Source organism: Clytia hemisphaerica, unplaced genomic scaffold (genome assembly GCF_902728285.1).
Source record: "Clytia hemisphaerica strain Z4C2 unplaced genomic scaffold, Clytia hemisphaerica genome assembly, whole genome shotgun sequence".
Lineage (NCBI taxonomy): Eukaryota > Metazoa > Cnidaria > Hydrozoa > Leptothecata > Clytiidae > Clytia > Clytia hemisphaerica.
Genome location: NW_027104384.1, coordinates 607,014 through 625,204, shown reverse-complemented (window position 1 = coordinate 625,204; position 18,191 = coordinate 607,014). Strand labels below are relative to the sequence as shown.

Genomic DNA, 18,191 nt, shown 5'->3' with positions numbered 1-18,191 from the left:
ACAACTATATAGATTGTCCAACAAGTGGATTGTCAATCAACTGGGTTGTCGATCATTTTGGCACCCATTTGTTCCACAACCCACTTGTTCGACATTCATTTTGACAAGAATTTGTTGAACAAGTAAGCTGTGGAAAAAATGGGTTGTTGAACATGTGACATATACTTATCACCCATTTTTCTGTAAATTGTAAGTATGTGTACTATAAAATTAACTTCACACTTGAAGATTTATGGCTGAATGAAAAAAATGAGTTTTCTTGCCACACTTATCTGGCAATTTAAAAATATGTAAATGTTTTTAAAAGTTATAGTTTGTTGCCAAACTGAGAATTCTTAATTTTCTCCATAAATTCTGCTAAATTTCCCTAAGTAAGTATATATATAAGTTTTGGAAAAAATACTAGAATTGAGTAAAACATAAGCATGGCGAAAAAATTTAATCATTTTTAGATGTAAGAAGACTTAATATTTCATAATTTGAAAGAAAATATTTTTTGGAAAAATTTGTCAGTGCCGCTTTACCATAACTTTATTTCTACTCAAAACTGTGTAATTTTATCATAGGGATAGATACAGTACGTATTAAACTCAAAACAAAGGGATAACCAGGTAGATATTCACAAAAGTTTGTAGCACTTCCAATACACACGACATTGTGTCAGTGTCGTGTAGTAGTCTCTGGTAGTCCAACAACCATATATTTTTGATAAAGAACCTTTGACTTGTGAGTCCTGGAAAATTAAAACGTCTTATGTGTTTGAATGTCAGTAAATAATTGTTAGCTACTGTACCTGGGTTATCCCTTTGATTAACACCTGCAAACCTAGGAAAAAGAAAGCTGAAATGAAAAAAAATCTCACAGTCCATAGTGTTTGCAATCTGAATACTCCATTCCTAAAATTGAATGAGTTATGAATAGGAAAAGATAACAAGTCAACAAGTTCTGATAACTGATGTTACAAGATTTTCCATCTTCTCTTGCCTCTCAAATCAAAACAAAAAACAATCAAAAATGAGCCAAAAAATTTTGCATGCAGAGAACCATGAAGAAAAGCCACATATACACAAAGAAGAGACTCATCAATAAGAAACAAGAAACAAAACAAAATCTTTTCAAATAAAAATTTCCACTAGAAGTCAGCCATTATTTTTTCCAATCACTCCCTCCTCAAAAATCAAAACAACACGATCTGCGACTTTGACGGAAGTTTTCATTTCTCATTTCACAAATTTCTCAAAGTTCATTCATTTCTACAACGCCGAAATCTGGCGTTGTAAGATTGGGGCTTCAGCTTAGCCGTTTTTTCCTTCCTGGGGTTTCGCTCCAGTCGGGCTTTCAGCCCTCGCCGCCGACCAAATTTCTTCCTACGCTTACCTAACTCCTACGCTCACTTTTCCCGCGTGATACCGTTCCAGCCCGACTGGCGTGCCAGTCTAGATTTTCCGTAATTTCAATTGGATTCCGGCACAAATACCGGAAAATCCACCTCCGACAACAACGACAAACATTTCGTCTTTCTCTTCTTGATATTTTGGATCAAACAAATCATCTTTTAAGCTGAATAAACGCCTGATAACCAAAACTCCAATGACCAACGTAATAAGCAATAGACCGTAGAAGAAAATTGGTGGAGAGAGCGCTGATATCAATACAATGAAAATGGACAACGCGAAACCATACTTCATAGACATTTCCATCCTTTTACCTAAAAGACTATACGAAAGTCATGTGTTAAACACAGATCGAAAATATTAGGGAACAGTATACAACAAAGTAGCATCATATTTATCTTGAAATTTGAGAAGAGCCGCTTCGAAAATTACATAATATCAAAGTTTCCATAACTTAAATCAATAACAGGAAATGAGTCTACAATCTTCAAACAGTATTCAACCAACAAGGAGCGGAGGAAAAAAAATCTTTTTTTTGTCACAAGACTCTGAGTTTCATGTTTCTACAATTTTTTTGATTTTCTCAGAGTCTTGTGACAAAAAAGATTTGTCTTTTTTTCTTGATTGCATAACTTTAAAGTCTGTCTCAAAATAATTTGCAGCTTAGACAAAAATGGCTGTAACTTTTGTTGTTGTTGATTTTTTTCTTCTTCATTTTTCATTTTCATTTTTCTTTATTTTTCAAATTTCTTTGCTTGATAATATTCCGCTCACAAATATCTTTTCAACGAGCACAAAATCGCAACTTCATTCAAATTCTCTCAAAAGTTATAGGCATTTTTGTCTCAGCTGCAAATTATTTTGAGACAGACTTTAATTACAATTATAGAGGAGCCAACTTTTTGTGCCATGCAGCTTTGGAGGGAATCACAAAGTTAAATTTTACTATTTTTCTACGTTTATTCTACCCTAGCAGAAAAAGAAATCCCTTGAAAAGATTTAATAAAAAAATTACAATAGAGCCAATATATATGAATGGACACACCTGATGATGAAAGTTAGATAGCAATAAGGAGAAAAATGAAAAAAATCAGTCAGAAAATTTACCGTTTAGCAAAAATGCATAACACCTTATAAATAAAAAATCAAGCTCTGTCACATTTTAGGTATTGACATTTTGCATCAGTGAGCAAAATTTCATGAAAAAATATAAAGTACAACCCGAGAAATTCAAGAGAAACCGTTTTTCCGGCGATTCTCGGTTGTTCCGGCGATTTTTAGAAAGTCCCGGATTCAAAAGTCAGCTTAATTGACAATTGAATCATGCTTGATGGTGGGCATTGTTATCAATAATGTTTTTGTGTGAAAAAACAAAGAAATATTAGGAAAAAGTCCAATGAAAATCTGCAAAAACGGCGATTTCTGGCATATTTCCGGCATTTTCGGTCGGAAAATTTTTTTTCTCTCAAAAATCGGGCTCCGTCACATTTTAGGTATCGTCATTTTGCATCAGTGTGCAAAATTTCATAAAAAAATATAAAGTACAGCTCGAGAAATTTAAGAAGTACTGTCTTTTCGGCGAAAATAGGTTGTAGGATTTTTAAATAGTTCCGGCTTCAAAAATCAATTTTATTGAAAATTGAAAAATGCTTGATGGTGGGTATTGCTATTAATAATGTTTTTGAATTTAAAAACAACCAATTATAAGGAAAAGGTCCAAGGAAAATCCAGAAAAAAGGCGATTTTCGTCCGGAAAATTGTTTTTTTTTCGAAAATCGGGCTCCGTCACATTTTGGACATTGCCATTTTGCATCTTTGTGCCAAAAATCAGAAAAACTAATGAGCCAATCTCGAGAAAAGCTGATAATAGACGAACGAACGGACGGACAGACGGACAAACGGACAGACGGACGAACGAACGAACGAACGAACGAACGAACGAACGAACGAACGAACGAACGAACGAACGAACGAACGAACGAACGAACGAACGAACGAACGAACGAACGAACGAACGAACGAACGAACGGGTAGGTAAAAAAAAATCGAATATATACCCTGATTTCTGGCTAGGGAACTGACATATAAAAATGTTAAAGTCGGATCGAGTTCGCATTTACTTAAAGTATTGACATAATTTATTCTGTGTAATTTTTTATCAAATTATATAACTTCATTTCTATTTCATCGATATTAAAAACATTATGTAATAATTTCTAGCGTGATGACCTGATGTGACGACCTCAAAATTTTTGTGTACTTTTTAGGTCTGTTCAGGCCGTGATAGGATTCAAAACAAAGAGTAAATCTTATATAAACTCATTTCAAAATTGTTCGTGTGTGAGGCAACCAAAACCTGTCTAACGTAGCCCAAGTGAAAAATGTTAAAAATGGTTAATTTGATACCCTTTTTTGACGAGTTTTTGGACTTTTTCAAAGTGAATTTCGACTTCAAAAGCTTATAACTTGAGAATTGAAGTATACGCAATTAAAATCAGAATTTAACCTAACTTATAAAAGAAATTCAAAAAAATCTGTATTTTAAATTTAGGAGCAAGTCAGCAATGTACTTTCTAACTTCGAAAGATTACCCTTGAAAATTTAATGAATTACTGTTGTTTGTAAACTTAATAAGCTCGTAATCGATTAAAAATGAAAATGATGAATTTTTAAAGTGAAAATCTACATTTATGTATAAAAATAATTAAATGAAAATTAAAAACAAATTAAATTCGAATTCTTACTATCCAATCAAAGAATCATCCAGTTGACAAGAAAAGGAGGGATCTGATTGGTTTAGAAGTTCGTTTAACCTTTGACCTGCAACGTTCTACATTTTGATTGGTTCATAGAGCAGAATGATTTGTATCTCGTCCTTGAAGAACAACTCTCTTTGCCGTCCAAATTTTCTACAGTGACAAAAAAGAAGAAGATAAATTCAAAATGATGGTAGGATGTCATAGGTAAAAAAACTTGAGCTTAATCTTGGAAAGTACACTCTGTACACCCCTGTGTCACAGAACCACTGGGATCCCAGCCCCACTGGAAAATGACTTTGATTTCATTCCCATTCGAAATTCAATGTTTAAAAAATTGCACTCCAAAACCATCCCCACTGGATTTTTTAACCTTGCAACAATACACGTTTTTTTTTTTATTAGAACACCTAAGATTTGGCTGAGCCTGGATGTGCTTATTTTTTTTTAGCAATTTTCAGCCTAAAATGTTCTTAAATGCGTTCTTAATTTTTCAGACTACTCTAAATCGACAATATGATACAAAATAAAGTTCACTTAAATTTGGCAAAATTTGGACAATATTTGACTCTCGACTTTTGAAGATCCACCCATAAATTCGGTTAAAACTGCTTAAAAAGAGGAAAGAATTGTAGTTTCTTGTCATTTTTTTCCAAACTGAGGCTGGGCATGTTCTTAAGATGTTCTTAATTTTTCGACGAATTTCAGCCTATATGTTCTTATAAACTAGGTTCTAATAAAAAAAAAAACGTGTATAATTTCTATCCCCATTGGGATTTCAAAAGGAATCTCTATCCCCACTAGCTGAGAAAAAAAAGCTCCACCGGGGCTGTGGGACAGGGGTGTCTCAGTATAGCCTAAGATTTGACCGTGCCCCAAACCTATATCGACATGTGAACTTTGCCCTAAAATGTGACCTCGCTTGCCTCAAAGTGGGCTGTGTCATTTAACTTCCATACAAGGGGAGGGGTTAACGAACATCTTCAAGCTTAAAAATAACTCTTCAAAATGTGCCGATACTCCTAGGGAAAAGGCAAAATTTGCTAAAAATCTCTTAAGGGAATCTCTTTTACCCAGTGAAAGTTTTAGAATAACTAACCCCCCCCCCTAGAATTGAAAAACAACTTTCCTTTTAAACTCTGGAAATTTTTATTAGATTACCCTCTGTAAATGTTCGTCCACCCCCAGTAAGGATATAAAATGGAATTGCTTAATATGACCCCGAAAACAAAATTAATGGAAAAAAAACAGCAGTTTTAGTAAACGTATTGGTCATATTATAGTGTTTGCTTTGATAGTTTTGATGAATTTGTTGGTAGATATGGCCATGTTCATGTACTGATTGTTCTACTGAAATTGTATCAAGCTTTTGGTATCTTCAGATAGACTGTACCCAGCTGGCACACAACGTTGTTTCAACGTTTATTTAATGTTCATAACGTCCACATAACATTAAATGAACGTTGAAACAACGTTTTGTGCCAGCTGGGTAGGGAACAGGTCATTACGAAGCTCAGTTGAGAACTGTTATTTTCCACTGATTTGAACTGAGTCACTTCTTAGGGTAAGTCTTAGTCACTTTTTGCGTCTTTTGAGGTCACATGGGTAAGATTGGGCCAATGGGCCACACAACACACTCACATTTAATACACCTTCACAAAATAGTATTTAGACTAAATCTTTCACCCAACTCAGTCACGCGTATCCCATGATTGTGATATACCTATCAACCCTTTATTCACGGACTGAAAAGCTAAAAAAATTATGATCTTTCCACCTAGGGCTGGTGAGGGAGCAAATAATAATATCCTGTTTAGTGGCACATTCCCATACCCTATTTTGCTCAAGGTACATTCAGTTATTTTTCTCATTAAAACATATACTTCGTTCCGATTCATCTTTTTTTTAAAAACAAATTTTTCTACAAAATACATTAATTTTAAGGTCTACTTAGACAACACAATATATTGGTGAGCAATATTCGACAATATAGTTTTCGGACCGTAATGTACGGAGTGAACAACAGGTCCTCTATTATAAAAAGAGATTTTCTTTTTGTAAACAATCCCCTATATTGTTGGAATATTGCAAATCGAATTGACAATATATTGCTGACACCATTTCAATATATTGCCGGCATTCTGACAATATATTGTATATTATCCCGCATCAGTAAGATTCTCGCGATTCCATTGGTTGAAAGACATCACGTGGAGATGGGACATAAACCGTATCCTGTCTTCCTCGCATTCGATTGAGAAAAAAAGAAGACATTGTATATTGACGAATGTGCTTTCGAATGTTTTGGTCAAAATTCGAATGTTTTGTTTTGAAAAGACCCTGTATATCCCGTATCCCACCTCGAGAGGACCGTGTAACGACGTTTGGTGGTGACCGGACATCCAGTGCAGCTGATAAACCATTATTCCAAAAAGAAGCTCAAACAGAAACATCCTTATTCGGTGAACCATTTAAGCCGTATGTCCAACAATACTCACTTTTTGGTGAAAACGGCGCCGAAGGTGCATCCGCAGCGGAAAACCAGCCTCAAGATGATTTTCCATTCAATCCTGTGATTGTTGATCCAACAAGTCCTGGAGTGGTTGGGGATCGCGCGCAACAAAAGGAGAGAGCCGACGATGAAATACTGACGATGTTCCCTTACCGGTTGCGAGTATCTGAATATAATCCTCTATCGTATCAAGTATGTAGCCCTTTACACAGTGGTTGTCTCTGATGGTTTTCCAGATCCGGATCCAGATCCAGATTGCCTTGGTGGTTTGACATTTCCACGCTTGCAAAAGATGTCTTTCACCAGTTTATGACTTTCTTTATTGAATTTGACAAAAAGAATCGCATTAGCGAGTGAGTTAGTAATAGCTAACATCAATCCAAAATGTAGTGAAAACTCGAGAATCTGTTTCCAATATAATGTCGTAGTTGCATGGTAAGTAAAAAGATGGGTCAAATTAACTGTGATATAAATGCTGTATAAAACCATGACAGTCAGTAAAATTGATTTAGTGAGTGCAACCACGTTTACTCGCACATCTTCAAGTCGAGTCGTTGGTGCTCTTCGACAATGTTGATTTAACGTTAACATCGCTTTCAAATTTAAAGCAACAACTCCAAATAGGAGTAAACCATCAATAGCAAAGACCAATAAGGCAAACACTTTATGCATTCGAAAAATTGTTCCAAGAGCAAGTAAACAGGCATTTAACAGCGATAAACCAATAACCATAAATGTCAACAAATTAATACGCTTTTTACTCATTTTGATTCTATAATGCTGCAAGTATTTGATCCGAGCAAACCTATCAAAAGCCAACAGACCAACACTGAGAACTGAAATGTGTCCTAAAAATTGACAGGCGAATTGCCCTAACATTTCTACTATACACGATTGGTGATCTTTATACTTGGTTAGCAGTAAGACATACACCAGAGGTGTTAAAATCGACAGCGAAACATCAGATATGCTCATGTACAACATAATTCTCATAGCTGGAGATCGATATTGTTTTGTTTTTACCAAAGTTGCAATGACCAGGGAATTCATAATAAAGTTTGCCAATCCATCAATTGCAATGACGTATACGATGAGAAAAAAACGTTGGGATTTTGACAGTAGAAACCTTGTTGATAATATTGTTCCGCAAAAATCTGTCTGATTATTCATGTCTGTTTTTTATTCAAAGTTCCTAGGGGATAAAATAAACGCTGTGAAGTCGAAGGCCTTATAAATAACAATCAAATATTGTTTAAAAGAGAGGTTCGGTTTTTCTTATACGTGCAACATTTCTTAACAACAAACCAGGAAAAACTGCTGAACATATTGGAACAATCTTAATTTCACAGTATTTATTTGTTTGTTTACAATATTTACACTTTCAGTGAATATTGCACAATTTTGTAAAGTGAAACCATTTCATATCAAATTTCGCATCATTAGAATATTACTGTCTATCTCATGGCTGCTAATTGCTGATAGTTTATAGTTGATAGTTTACAAAAGTCTATTTTCTTCTATCTGCTGAGAGTGCTCGATGATATATGATATCAGAGCTTGCTCAAATTAAGAGAAAGAGACTTTGATTTATTGTTTGGAACTTTAAGTTTCATGCTCCCGTATGGATAACAATCATCAGCTAAATAAAAACCGTTTGAAAAATATTCATAAACAATGGCTTATATATAGTGGATAGTTTATATTTATACATCTTTGTGCAAAAAATCATAAAGAATGAACGAGCCAATCTCGAGAAAAGCTAACAACTAAGTAATTGGTAATGTGCTTACAAAAAATATCGAATGACTCGGCCCATTTTTCTATAAAAACAAGTCTAAGGGCCAAAATTTCATGTCTAAACACAAATATTCTTTTTTTTTTTTTTTTTTTTTTCTTTATTGAAACATAAACACAGGGTACATTACGAACATATAATACAAAATACTACTAAACATTAATATAGTCCCTCCCTCCGCTAGAAACTTAAGTTATATCGCCAGAGGTAAGGCTATGAAGAAAGGAAAAAGTAAAACAAGGTGTGACGTGGAGAGAGCTATGGTTGTAGTAGACTAAAATAACGCACCACTGAGCCTTCCAGATTCATGGATATATTCAACGACAGAAAGAATTATAGTTTGATTTATAATTAAAGTCAAGCTTTCATCACCGTATAATAAAAACCGACAAAAATAAGAAGGGTTTAGTGGGAGGAAAATAATACCTAAGTCTTGTAGTTTGTCGAATAGAGATTGTCTCGCATGGGAATATATAGAGCAGTGCAGAAAAAAGTGCTGAGTATTTTCAACTGAGTTAGTTCGACAACCACAAAAAGGGTCTAAAGTATCACGAAAACCATGCCTAAATTTGTGCTCGTTGAGATGGCTGAACCCTACCCGAAGTCGATTTAGAAAGACTACACCTTGATTGTCAGAAACATCAAAAACACGAGATTGTTTGGGTCTCAAAAATTCTAAAATTGCATTCTTAAAGGTCTTAACAGAAGGTAGATCTCTTATATTCGCGTCCAGGACATTCCACTGTGATATGCAGTAAGGAAAAAAAGTATTACGAAAACGCTCAGTTCGTATATTAAGAGGATAAATAGGATTTCTTGCTCTTATTTTAAGGGCTCTGACCATAGTCGAAAAATTGATTATGAAGTATTTGAACGTAAAAGCTAGGTTTTAGGTTCTTTAACACTTTTAACAAAGAATTGTCTTTATAAATTGCTTTTTAATCAAACCCCTTAAGAGTAATTAAGAACTTAATTGCAAAAATGACGTTATGAACTTTAAAAAGACGTTAATAATATGTTGCATCACCTTCTTTTATAAAAAGTGCTAAGTTTTAATGGGTAATTAACCTTTTTGTTTCAAACTTTTTTCAAACTGTCCGCAAAGAATTGGACTATTTTAAATTTTGCGGAAAATTTTTCTAAAAAGATGTGTCAAAAGTTATGACTGTTTTTTTAAGCAAAATCCGGATGAAAAATTGATGAAAAACCACTATTTTGAAGATTTCGAGACAAAGAAGCACTTACAAAAATTTTCCGCAAAAATTTTTATTGTTCGGTAAAAGATACACCATCTACTGCGAAAAATTTTTCAAAATATTTTTTCTTCGCCGAAACTAAGCTCTTCAAAGTTGAAATACTCTTCCTCGCTAAAGTCTTCGGTTTCTTCTTCATTAAATTTTCTCAATGCAATTTTTGAATTTTCAGATTTAGGAATAGTTTGTATAATAGAAAATGTATAACATGCCATAGTTTTGTTGGTTACATCAGTCAAATAACACATTTTAAACACGGAAATTATGAAAAATTCACTATGGTCAGAGCCCTTAACTGGCTCTGTAAGCCTTGCTGGCAGATAGTTACGTAAGTAAGATGGAGCTTGGTTATTTATGATTTTATAGAAAAATATCATTCTTCTGGCAAAGCGTCTGTCAGCAAGGCTTTCAAGGCCAAGTTCAGAGTATATTCTCTCCTGAGACGTTCCACGAAAGCAACCTGTGATAGCTAAGCAGGCATTTATTTGGATGGATTCAAGCTTTTGCACAAAAGAGGCATTTCCTGGGCGGTCATATATGATATCACCGTAGTCAAGATGAGGTGTAATGTAAGATTTATAGATGGTAAGAAGAGATCTTCTAGGCACATGTTTGCGAAGTCTGTTAATAAGGCCAATACCTTTATTGGCCTTTTTTATCTTCTCCTCAAGATGGTAATCAAAAGAAAGTTTTGAATCTAAGATAAGACCAAGATGTTTTTGGTGCTCACTGACAGCGATGTTAGTGTTATTGAAGGAGATTACTGGAACATTAGCAGGAGTGATTCTGCAGGTAAAATAGACTTCCACAGCTTGTTTAGAAGGGTCTGGGTTGAAAGACATCTTCCATTGACGAGCCCACTCACTTATCCTGGCAAGATCTCTGTTTAGTACCCCAAGGCTCAAGAGCTGGTCCATCACAAGGGAGAATAAGGAGGTATCGTCAGCAAAGATTTTAGGTTTTGACTCAAGGTTTAATGGGAGATCATTAATGTAGATTAAGAAAAATAAAGGACCAAGAATCGAGCCCTGAGGTACCCCAGCATTGATCTTCTTCCACTCAGACGTTTTCCTATTCAACACAACTCTCTGATGCCTATCATCAAGAAAGTTACGTATTAAGGAAAGCAGAGGTCCGGTTACCCCATAAGATTTGAGTTTGAAAATTAAGCCATCATGCCTAACCCGGTCGAATGCCTTTGAAATATCTAAAAACACACCCCTGGTATCTAAAGAAGGGTTCACGTCAAACCCTGTAAAAATATCATGCGTTATGGACAACAACTGAGAAATGCAAGAGTCACCCTCCCGAAATCCAGACTGACATGGAGAAAATAGATTATTTGTTTCAAAATATCTGTAAAGTGCATCATAGATACACTTTTCAAATATTTTTCCAAACACTGAAGAAGAGAAACTGGTCTGTAATTTTTAGCTATGCTCCTGTCTCCCTTTTTATAGACAGGAACCACATTGCCTTTCTTCCACTGTGATGGGAAAATGCCAGAATTGATGGAAAGATTGAATATACTAAACAAAGGTTTTACTAGAGAATCACCACAAATATTCTTCAAAATTAAGCTTTCATGAGCAAAAAAATATCTATCTCAATAGAAAATTGAGTAATTTGACTAAGAACATTAATAAGTACATGATATGTACTTATGAACAGTGATTCTTATAGATAAAGATGCGTCTTTTGAGCCGAAAAGTTTTTTTTGCGAAAATCTGCTTGAGCCATCTTTTACCTATGATGGTACCCTATACTTTCATACAAAAAATTAGAAAAATTAATGATTCAATATTTCAAAAAGTCCAAAAAACCCTTTTTTTTAGCTGAAATTTACCCAAAAGATCTATTTTTCGAAAATCGGCCAATCTCGAGAAAAGCTTGTAATCAACGAACAAATAATTCTATTCTATTCTATATCAAACTAAGTCCTATAAATTGATTATTAATTTATAGGACTCTACGGATTGGTTTTTCTTTCTCATTAGCAAGTCAAAAAATTCAAAAGAAGAAGAAGATCCTTTTCAAAAAGTTGGAGAAAAGATATCTCAAAAGATCAATCACGTAACAACTCGACAAAAAGTCATAAAAAAAGAGTCAAAAACAATCTCTACGGGTTGGATTTTTCTTTTTTTCATCAGGAAGTCAAAAAAATTCAAAAGAAGAAGAAGATGACTTTTCAAAAGCTGGAGAAAAAAATATCTCAAAAGATCAGCACATAGCTAACCCCTCAACCCTGATACCCCCTGGTTAGATAAAAAGATAAAATAATGAGTACCTGTATATCCCATTCACCACTGGGGAACTTCTTTTCAGCCACATTAACCACCTCTTTGGCCAAATCTTCTTGTATCGTCCCTTTGACATCAATGTAATGTGAATGGGATGTCGAATAATGACATGAGATTGCCTGAGAAGGAGAATACAAATGAGGGAAGGAAGCTTTTAACCGGAGTAAATTCGTATAGCTTTCACAGTGATAAAATATCCCCCGTTAGACGGACCAAACGATTTTCTGGCATTTATTTTTAATATTTATGGGCCAATTTAACACATCTATATTGAGTTTGGGAAAGAATCCTATATCTAAGAACTAAGGGACATTCAGAAAAAAGGGGTACCAAAACTCAGCTACATCAAAAGTCCTCTTTGAATCAATCTAATCCAATCTTACGATATTAAATAATAAAGCTCATTTAGTGGTCAAAATACGGGTTTTCGGCTGAGAAATTGGATTTTACAGAGCAAATCAACAAACAATTTATTGAGATTTCGGTAGATTATGAAGATTTTTGTAACGGAAAAACCTATATACTTCGCTGAGACGAAAATCTTTCTGAGACTGAAGACCTTTTAAACACAGTATAGTAAACAAACCTTTCTGAATCCATTGGTGCGATTGGTACCTGATCCATGAATCAATATGGGATGAAAGAAGACCGTATCTCCAGGTTCCATTTCCAGATAGACCAGCTTTTTATCGTCCACTTTGTAATCTAAGATTCCATGGTACATCTTGTTCACTCCACCAGACCATTCTGGGTAACCATGGCGAAGTAATTCTCCAGTGTGAGTACCTGATGGTGAAAGTAAATCATTTTCAGGATTAAAACCTTTCTCGTACAGGTCGTTCTTTTTTTTGAAAAAAGTCAATTTTTCTTAGGAAATTCAAAATTTCAAAGTTGCATAAGAACTTGCAAGGGTTTTAAAAAAGGTTTATGTATCTTTAAATCAAGTGGTCCAAGAGCTACGAACAAAAGTCTTACTGAAGAAATGAACGAAAGGTAAGTGTGTCATATTCTGAAAGCCTGCAAATGTCATATGGGGATTGTCGAATTTCAGTGAAAGCCTTGGAAGGATTTTGAAAGTCCAACAAAAAAATTCCCGTACTCCGTGTTCCTGATCAATTCCAAAAAATTGATGTCGGAATAAAAAAAATTTAGTTGCAAACAATACTTCGATAATAGTTCATTTAAAAAATGTTTTGCCAAAGTTTCCCCAAAGGTGCCATACAATATAAATATAGAAAAAACCTGGTAGTACAACAAGACAGCCATTATTCCTGTGCACTTTCTGCATGGCAGTCCATGAACAAACAATGCGATCGGTTGGTCGAAATGGAAAGTAATACAAATCTTGATGAAGAGGATGACGAGATGACTTCGTCCCTGGATCTGGTGGCTATATCAGAGAGAAATTTTGTTATAGGTAATTCCATCAATACTTGACTCCAGGGTCCACGCCATGAAATTGAAAGTGGGAGGGGGGGGGGGCAACGAATATAGTCTAAGGAGGCGCAACCAAATAATTTTATTTTGTAAAAAAGTGGGGGCCATGGCTAACCTGCCCCCCCCCCGGTGGCGTGCGCCATGGACTCGATCCTGTCCTGTTGTTTGACACAAATGATAAAATACATTTTCATAAGAGCAATTTTGGCCCAACAATGTCAAAAATAAAACAATTTAATAAATACAATGACGAGGCTTGGTCAAAATAGTAAAAATAGGGTATCAAACCTAAGGTACTTATTTTGCCTTAAGAAATAAAAAATTTAGGCATAACTTGCACAATCACAAATGAGAACAGTCGAGCCTCGTCAAAAAATTTAGCGGTTCTAAAAAAACTGTATTCGTCATCGTAGCGTAAAACTGACAGACTATGGACCCAAAAAGGGTTTAATTGTCTCAATATAATAAACACCCTTGTTCTAACAAATTAAAAATATCCCAGGGGTAAGTATTTCCAACTTACCAACGCATTCCCTGCGACCAGAAATGTATCCGATAAAGATAAATGATTTATACAGCCCCAGTTTAAGGGAAGGTTATATTGTCTGTTTTGTTTAATGGTTCATACAGTCAACTCCTTTAAAATTCAAAGCTCTATAATTCGAATCTATCTTCAATACGAACTAAAATATTGCCCCTAAGCTGGAAAGTGATGTAAAATGCTCTCTAAACATCCAAACTTTCTATAATTCGAAGAAAAGTCTTGGCCCCTTGAAGATTGAATTAGAGAGGAGCAACTGTATGTATATACCTTATTGATAAGCATGGTGTGTACAGCTGAACAATCTCGCCCAGTGAAACATTCCACATATTTTAAGATCTGTGGTAGACGGAAATAACTGGATAGCTCTGGATCTGCTTGATAATCTTGTATCTTGTTGATCACTCGCTCTGGGTCAACATCTATGACAAAAGAAAAGAAATGAATTGAATTAACTGTTGACTCTATCTAATTCGATCTTGATGGAACCAACAATGTTCTCCAAATTACAGAAATTTTCGATATACGGAAGGTGTTTTATAACGACTGTCCAGCAAGGCGACCAATGTTTTAATTCGAATTAAATAAAGATTCGAATTATAGAGGTTCGAGTTAACTGTAACGATGAAACCTTTCAAATTCTAAAAGAAAGTTGGTTCACGACCGAACCCGAAGGTTCCCCTTTTCTTGCTGTCTTCTACCCGAAGACAGAGGTCGTAACTCCTTTCCCCGGATTTCTCCACTTACTTTCTATTGACCCTTTCCTATGACCCGTCTGCGGTTAAACACAGAACTTTGCGTGAGTGGGTTAAATTGTTTACTTTTTCCCCCTCAATTTTCGATGCGTCAAACTTTCTCGATTTCTCTCCAAAAAATGTTCTCTTATTTCCTGAAAATTCAGAATTTGGTGAATTCCGATAAAGGATTGTGTGAATGCGCGACAAGTTGTTTAAGTTCCTTGGAAAGTGTTAGATTAGGTTGAGTTAATAAGTAAGTAAGTTTGCGACCATAAGGCTCCTCTTTTGATAGCTATCTACCCGAAGTTAGGGGAAGGCGCCACTCTTTCTCCCTGGATTGCTCCACTTACCCTCGATCCTTTTCTTAATTGCTGAACATCAAGCAGAGAGGCATCAAGTACCATTTTGGGAATCTTTGGTATGACCCGGTTGGGGGTTGAACCCACAACCTTGCGAACCGTAGCTGGATGCTCTACCACTGAACTATGGCCACTAAGGTTTTTTATGCAAGTTAAAAAACTGATTGGATATCCAAATGTAAACTTATCTTTATATACCGTCTGTAGACCATTGGTTTGCAAATTCTTAACTGCACACGATTGATTTATTTGACAAAGTACGCATGCGCTGCCTTCTTGCTTAGAATGCAAATCAATTTAGGAAGATGGATATCCAGGCTAAAACTGATATGATAACAATTGTTGATGTTGCTAATACGTTAAGGGATGTTTTAATAAAGCTTGTTACTTTTCTCAAACCACATCATTTTGAATGAAATTCCTGGAATTCCATGTCGCATTGACAAATTTGACATGATATGTGTCTTTTAACGAGTGGTAAGATAAACCTCACTTATTTAGAGAGGAGATTTATAGTAAAGTGGTATATTTTTTTCTCAAAATGTTTCAGCATTTGTTGCAATCATTAGTGAACCATTTGGAAAAAAGTTACATTTCAATTTTTATAAAGATTATAGCAAAAAGGATAGGATTTCCTTTTGATGTCCCAATAGAGTTATATTTCTATATTTCAATTATGATAATATTTTACTGTATGTTACTGAAGATAAATGACGAAAATGAGAATGGATATGTTGATGTAGATGGTTTGATCTTTTTGAGCATATTTCTGATATTATTGTAAGTGAAATTCTCAAGTAAAATTGGCCGCAGTTAATTTTGGCTAGTAGAAAATATCCTAAAATACTTAAAATTGGCGAGGAACATTTTTCGGCGAGGAACATTTTTCGGCGAGGAAAATTTTTCGGCGAGGAATATTTTTCGGTGAGGCAGCAACTTTTTTGAGCAGTATTTTTGGCGAAAGGCATTGTTAATTGTTTCTTTGTTTTCTAAAAATGAAGGTTTTAGTCAAAATTTAGAGGCTATCAGGTTGCAATCTTTTATATTTTGGCAAAAACCAATTTCGGCGATCTTTGGTAAAAGGGTAATGAATCAAATTGTAATGGCTTAATCAGACAATAAGTGTTTGATCTTGCTGTATTTCTTTACAGATGCAAGGCCAAAGCAGGTTACGATCTACTCAGAATAACACACGAAGTATCTTTGCAAAATTATGAAGATTTGAAATTGAAATATCGCCACTTGGAAATAGAGCATGGGGAACAAAAGGACAAGAATTATAGAGCCGATTACGAAAAGCTAAAGGAGAAATATACGAAACAAGTAGAGGAGACAAGAAAATACTTGAAAACTATTACCGAATTGGAAAAACTTATAACGGAAGCCAAGGCTGAAAGTAATAAGGGAAAGTGCCAAACATTTAAAACGAGGCTGAACCAGATAAGACAAAGGTATCGTGACTTGATTGAAGTGAATAGAGAATGCTTAAAAGACAAAGCAAAGATGAAACAAATGGAAAATGCTGACAAAGAAGCAGAACGTAAATGCAAAGAAGCCGAAGCCAAATTAATGAAAATGCAGAAGGAGAATTTGAATTTATCCACAAAATTGAAAGAAGCTCGAACAAAAAGATTGCAAATAACAAAAGAACACGGAAAATGTAAAGCAGAACTTCATAACGTGAAAAGCAAATGTGGCATTTCAACAGTGCAAACTGATGATCGTTGGGGAAGCGATGAGACTGCGGCAAATAAAGCTGAATTTAGAATTTTTGATGAAGAGAGCAAAAAATTCCGAACTATGATTAAAAAGAAACTTGATTTAGCAAAACATTTTGACTGACAAAATTAAAGCTTTTATTTTTACATAAATGATTCCGTTTCATATCAGACACATATTTTATATCAGGACAGTGTGTACCTTTATGTTATGATATATAAGCAAAGAAATGTTTTTCTTTTCCTCTTTCTGACCAATCTTGCTCCACATCCGTGTCAATCCAATGTGAAAAAGCTTGTGAATTAAAATTGATGAGTAAGCAAACGATATCACTCTTATTTAAAAACAAAACCTTTAGCAAAAAAATCTTGATTATTTAACTCAATTATATTTGCATTTCTATTGATCTATTTTCTATTTGATATTTTCTCAAAGAATCTGGTTCGTCCCCAATTAATCCTAATAGAAAGTGCCCTTGAAAATATAAGATGATATCCATGCTATACGGCCATTCCAGAGGAAGGGGTGGGTTACGTCACGCTCATTTTTGACTAGATACTGGATACGTATAGATTTATAAACCCCGAAGGGCTAGATGTCGTGCTTTAGCTAAAAAGTGTGCCGAGGTTAGGTAGGGAATGCTACCTAAGTCACGTGACTAGTTCATGCTTCATTTTGACTAAACTTCATGACCGACGAAGATTCGGCCATTTTTAGTTTATTAGCAACTTGAGCCTAAAATTGGTTTCGTTTGAAGACGGACCACTGTGTGTTGAATCTTTGTACCAGTTAGGTCTTCTACATTAGCGTGGTGGATCGACTAAAATTCGAGCAAACGTGGGGAGGCAATTTTAGTAAATTTTGATTTTAGCGTCCCAATAAAAAGTAAATGGTTTTAAAAATTACGCGAGCAAATTTTGGAGTATTTTCTCTCTTTTTGGGAGAAAACTGCTACATCTTAGGTGTAAAAGAGCAAATGGGCGCCGAAATTAGTAATCAGAGGCGTCTTTATGCGCCCTTTGTATTTCGGCGCCCCCAAAAAAATCGGCCGCTGGGGGAGGGGGCACTGCCTCCCCTTGCCACCACGATACTGGTCTTTAGTCGAACACTTAATTTGGTTAAATTCAAAATCATTCTAGGCTGATTACTCTTAAATATTGTTCGAACTTTTCGATAAATTACGTCACCAGTAACGCCTGCCTCGTTTTACCATGGTAATTGATTCCTAGAGGAGTTCATTAGAAGTTGAACAAAAGTAACATTAAAGACTCAAGGGATTTAATCACCTTGGTAATGGTTTCTAAACGAGACAGTCATTGCACTCGAAATGATTTATGAAAAGGTCTATTACCATAGATTTAAAAAGCCCGATGTGCTAGATGTCGTGC

The 18,191-nt window shown here is 35.0% G+C and overlaps 2 protein-coding genes across 2 annotated transcripts in view; one reads left to right on the top strand and one right to left on the bottom strand.

Moving 5' to 3' along the window:
- Positions 1–3,503: 3,503 nt before the first annotated feature.
- Positions 3,504–18,191, bottom strand: part of LOC136819363 (phytanoyl-CoA dioxygenase, peroxisomal-like) — a 29,301-nt gene continuing 14,613 nt past the window's right edge. The window contains exons 2-6 of the mRNA XM_067075599.1: positions 14,259–14,410; positions 13,253–13,400; positions 12,597–12,796; positions 11,998–12,129; positions 3,504–4,303 (exon numbers count right to left, since the gene is read on the bottom strand). Of these exons, the coding sequence (XP_066931700.1) occupies positions 4,241–4,303; positions 11,998–12,129; positions 12,597–12,796; positions 13,253–13,400; positions 14,259–14,410 (695 nt within the window). The 3' untranslated portion in view covers positions 3,504–4,240. The remainder of the gene's footprint in view (positions 4,304–11,997; positions 12,130–12,596; positions 12,797–13,252; positions 13,401–14,258; positions 14,411–18,191) is intronic.
- On the top strand, positions 15,642–17,149 carry LOC136819365 (chromosome partition protein Smc-like). The gene is made up of 2 exons (XM_067075601.1): positions 15,642–15,864; positions 16,236–17,149. Exons 1-2 carry the CDS (start codon positions 15,761–15,763, stop codon positions 16,924–16,926), a joined length of 795 nt encoding a protein of 264 aa, XP_066931702.1. The 5' UTR covers positions 15,642–15,760; the 3' UTR covers positions 16,927–17,149.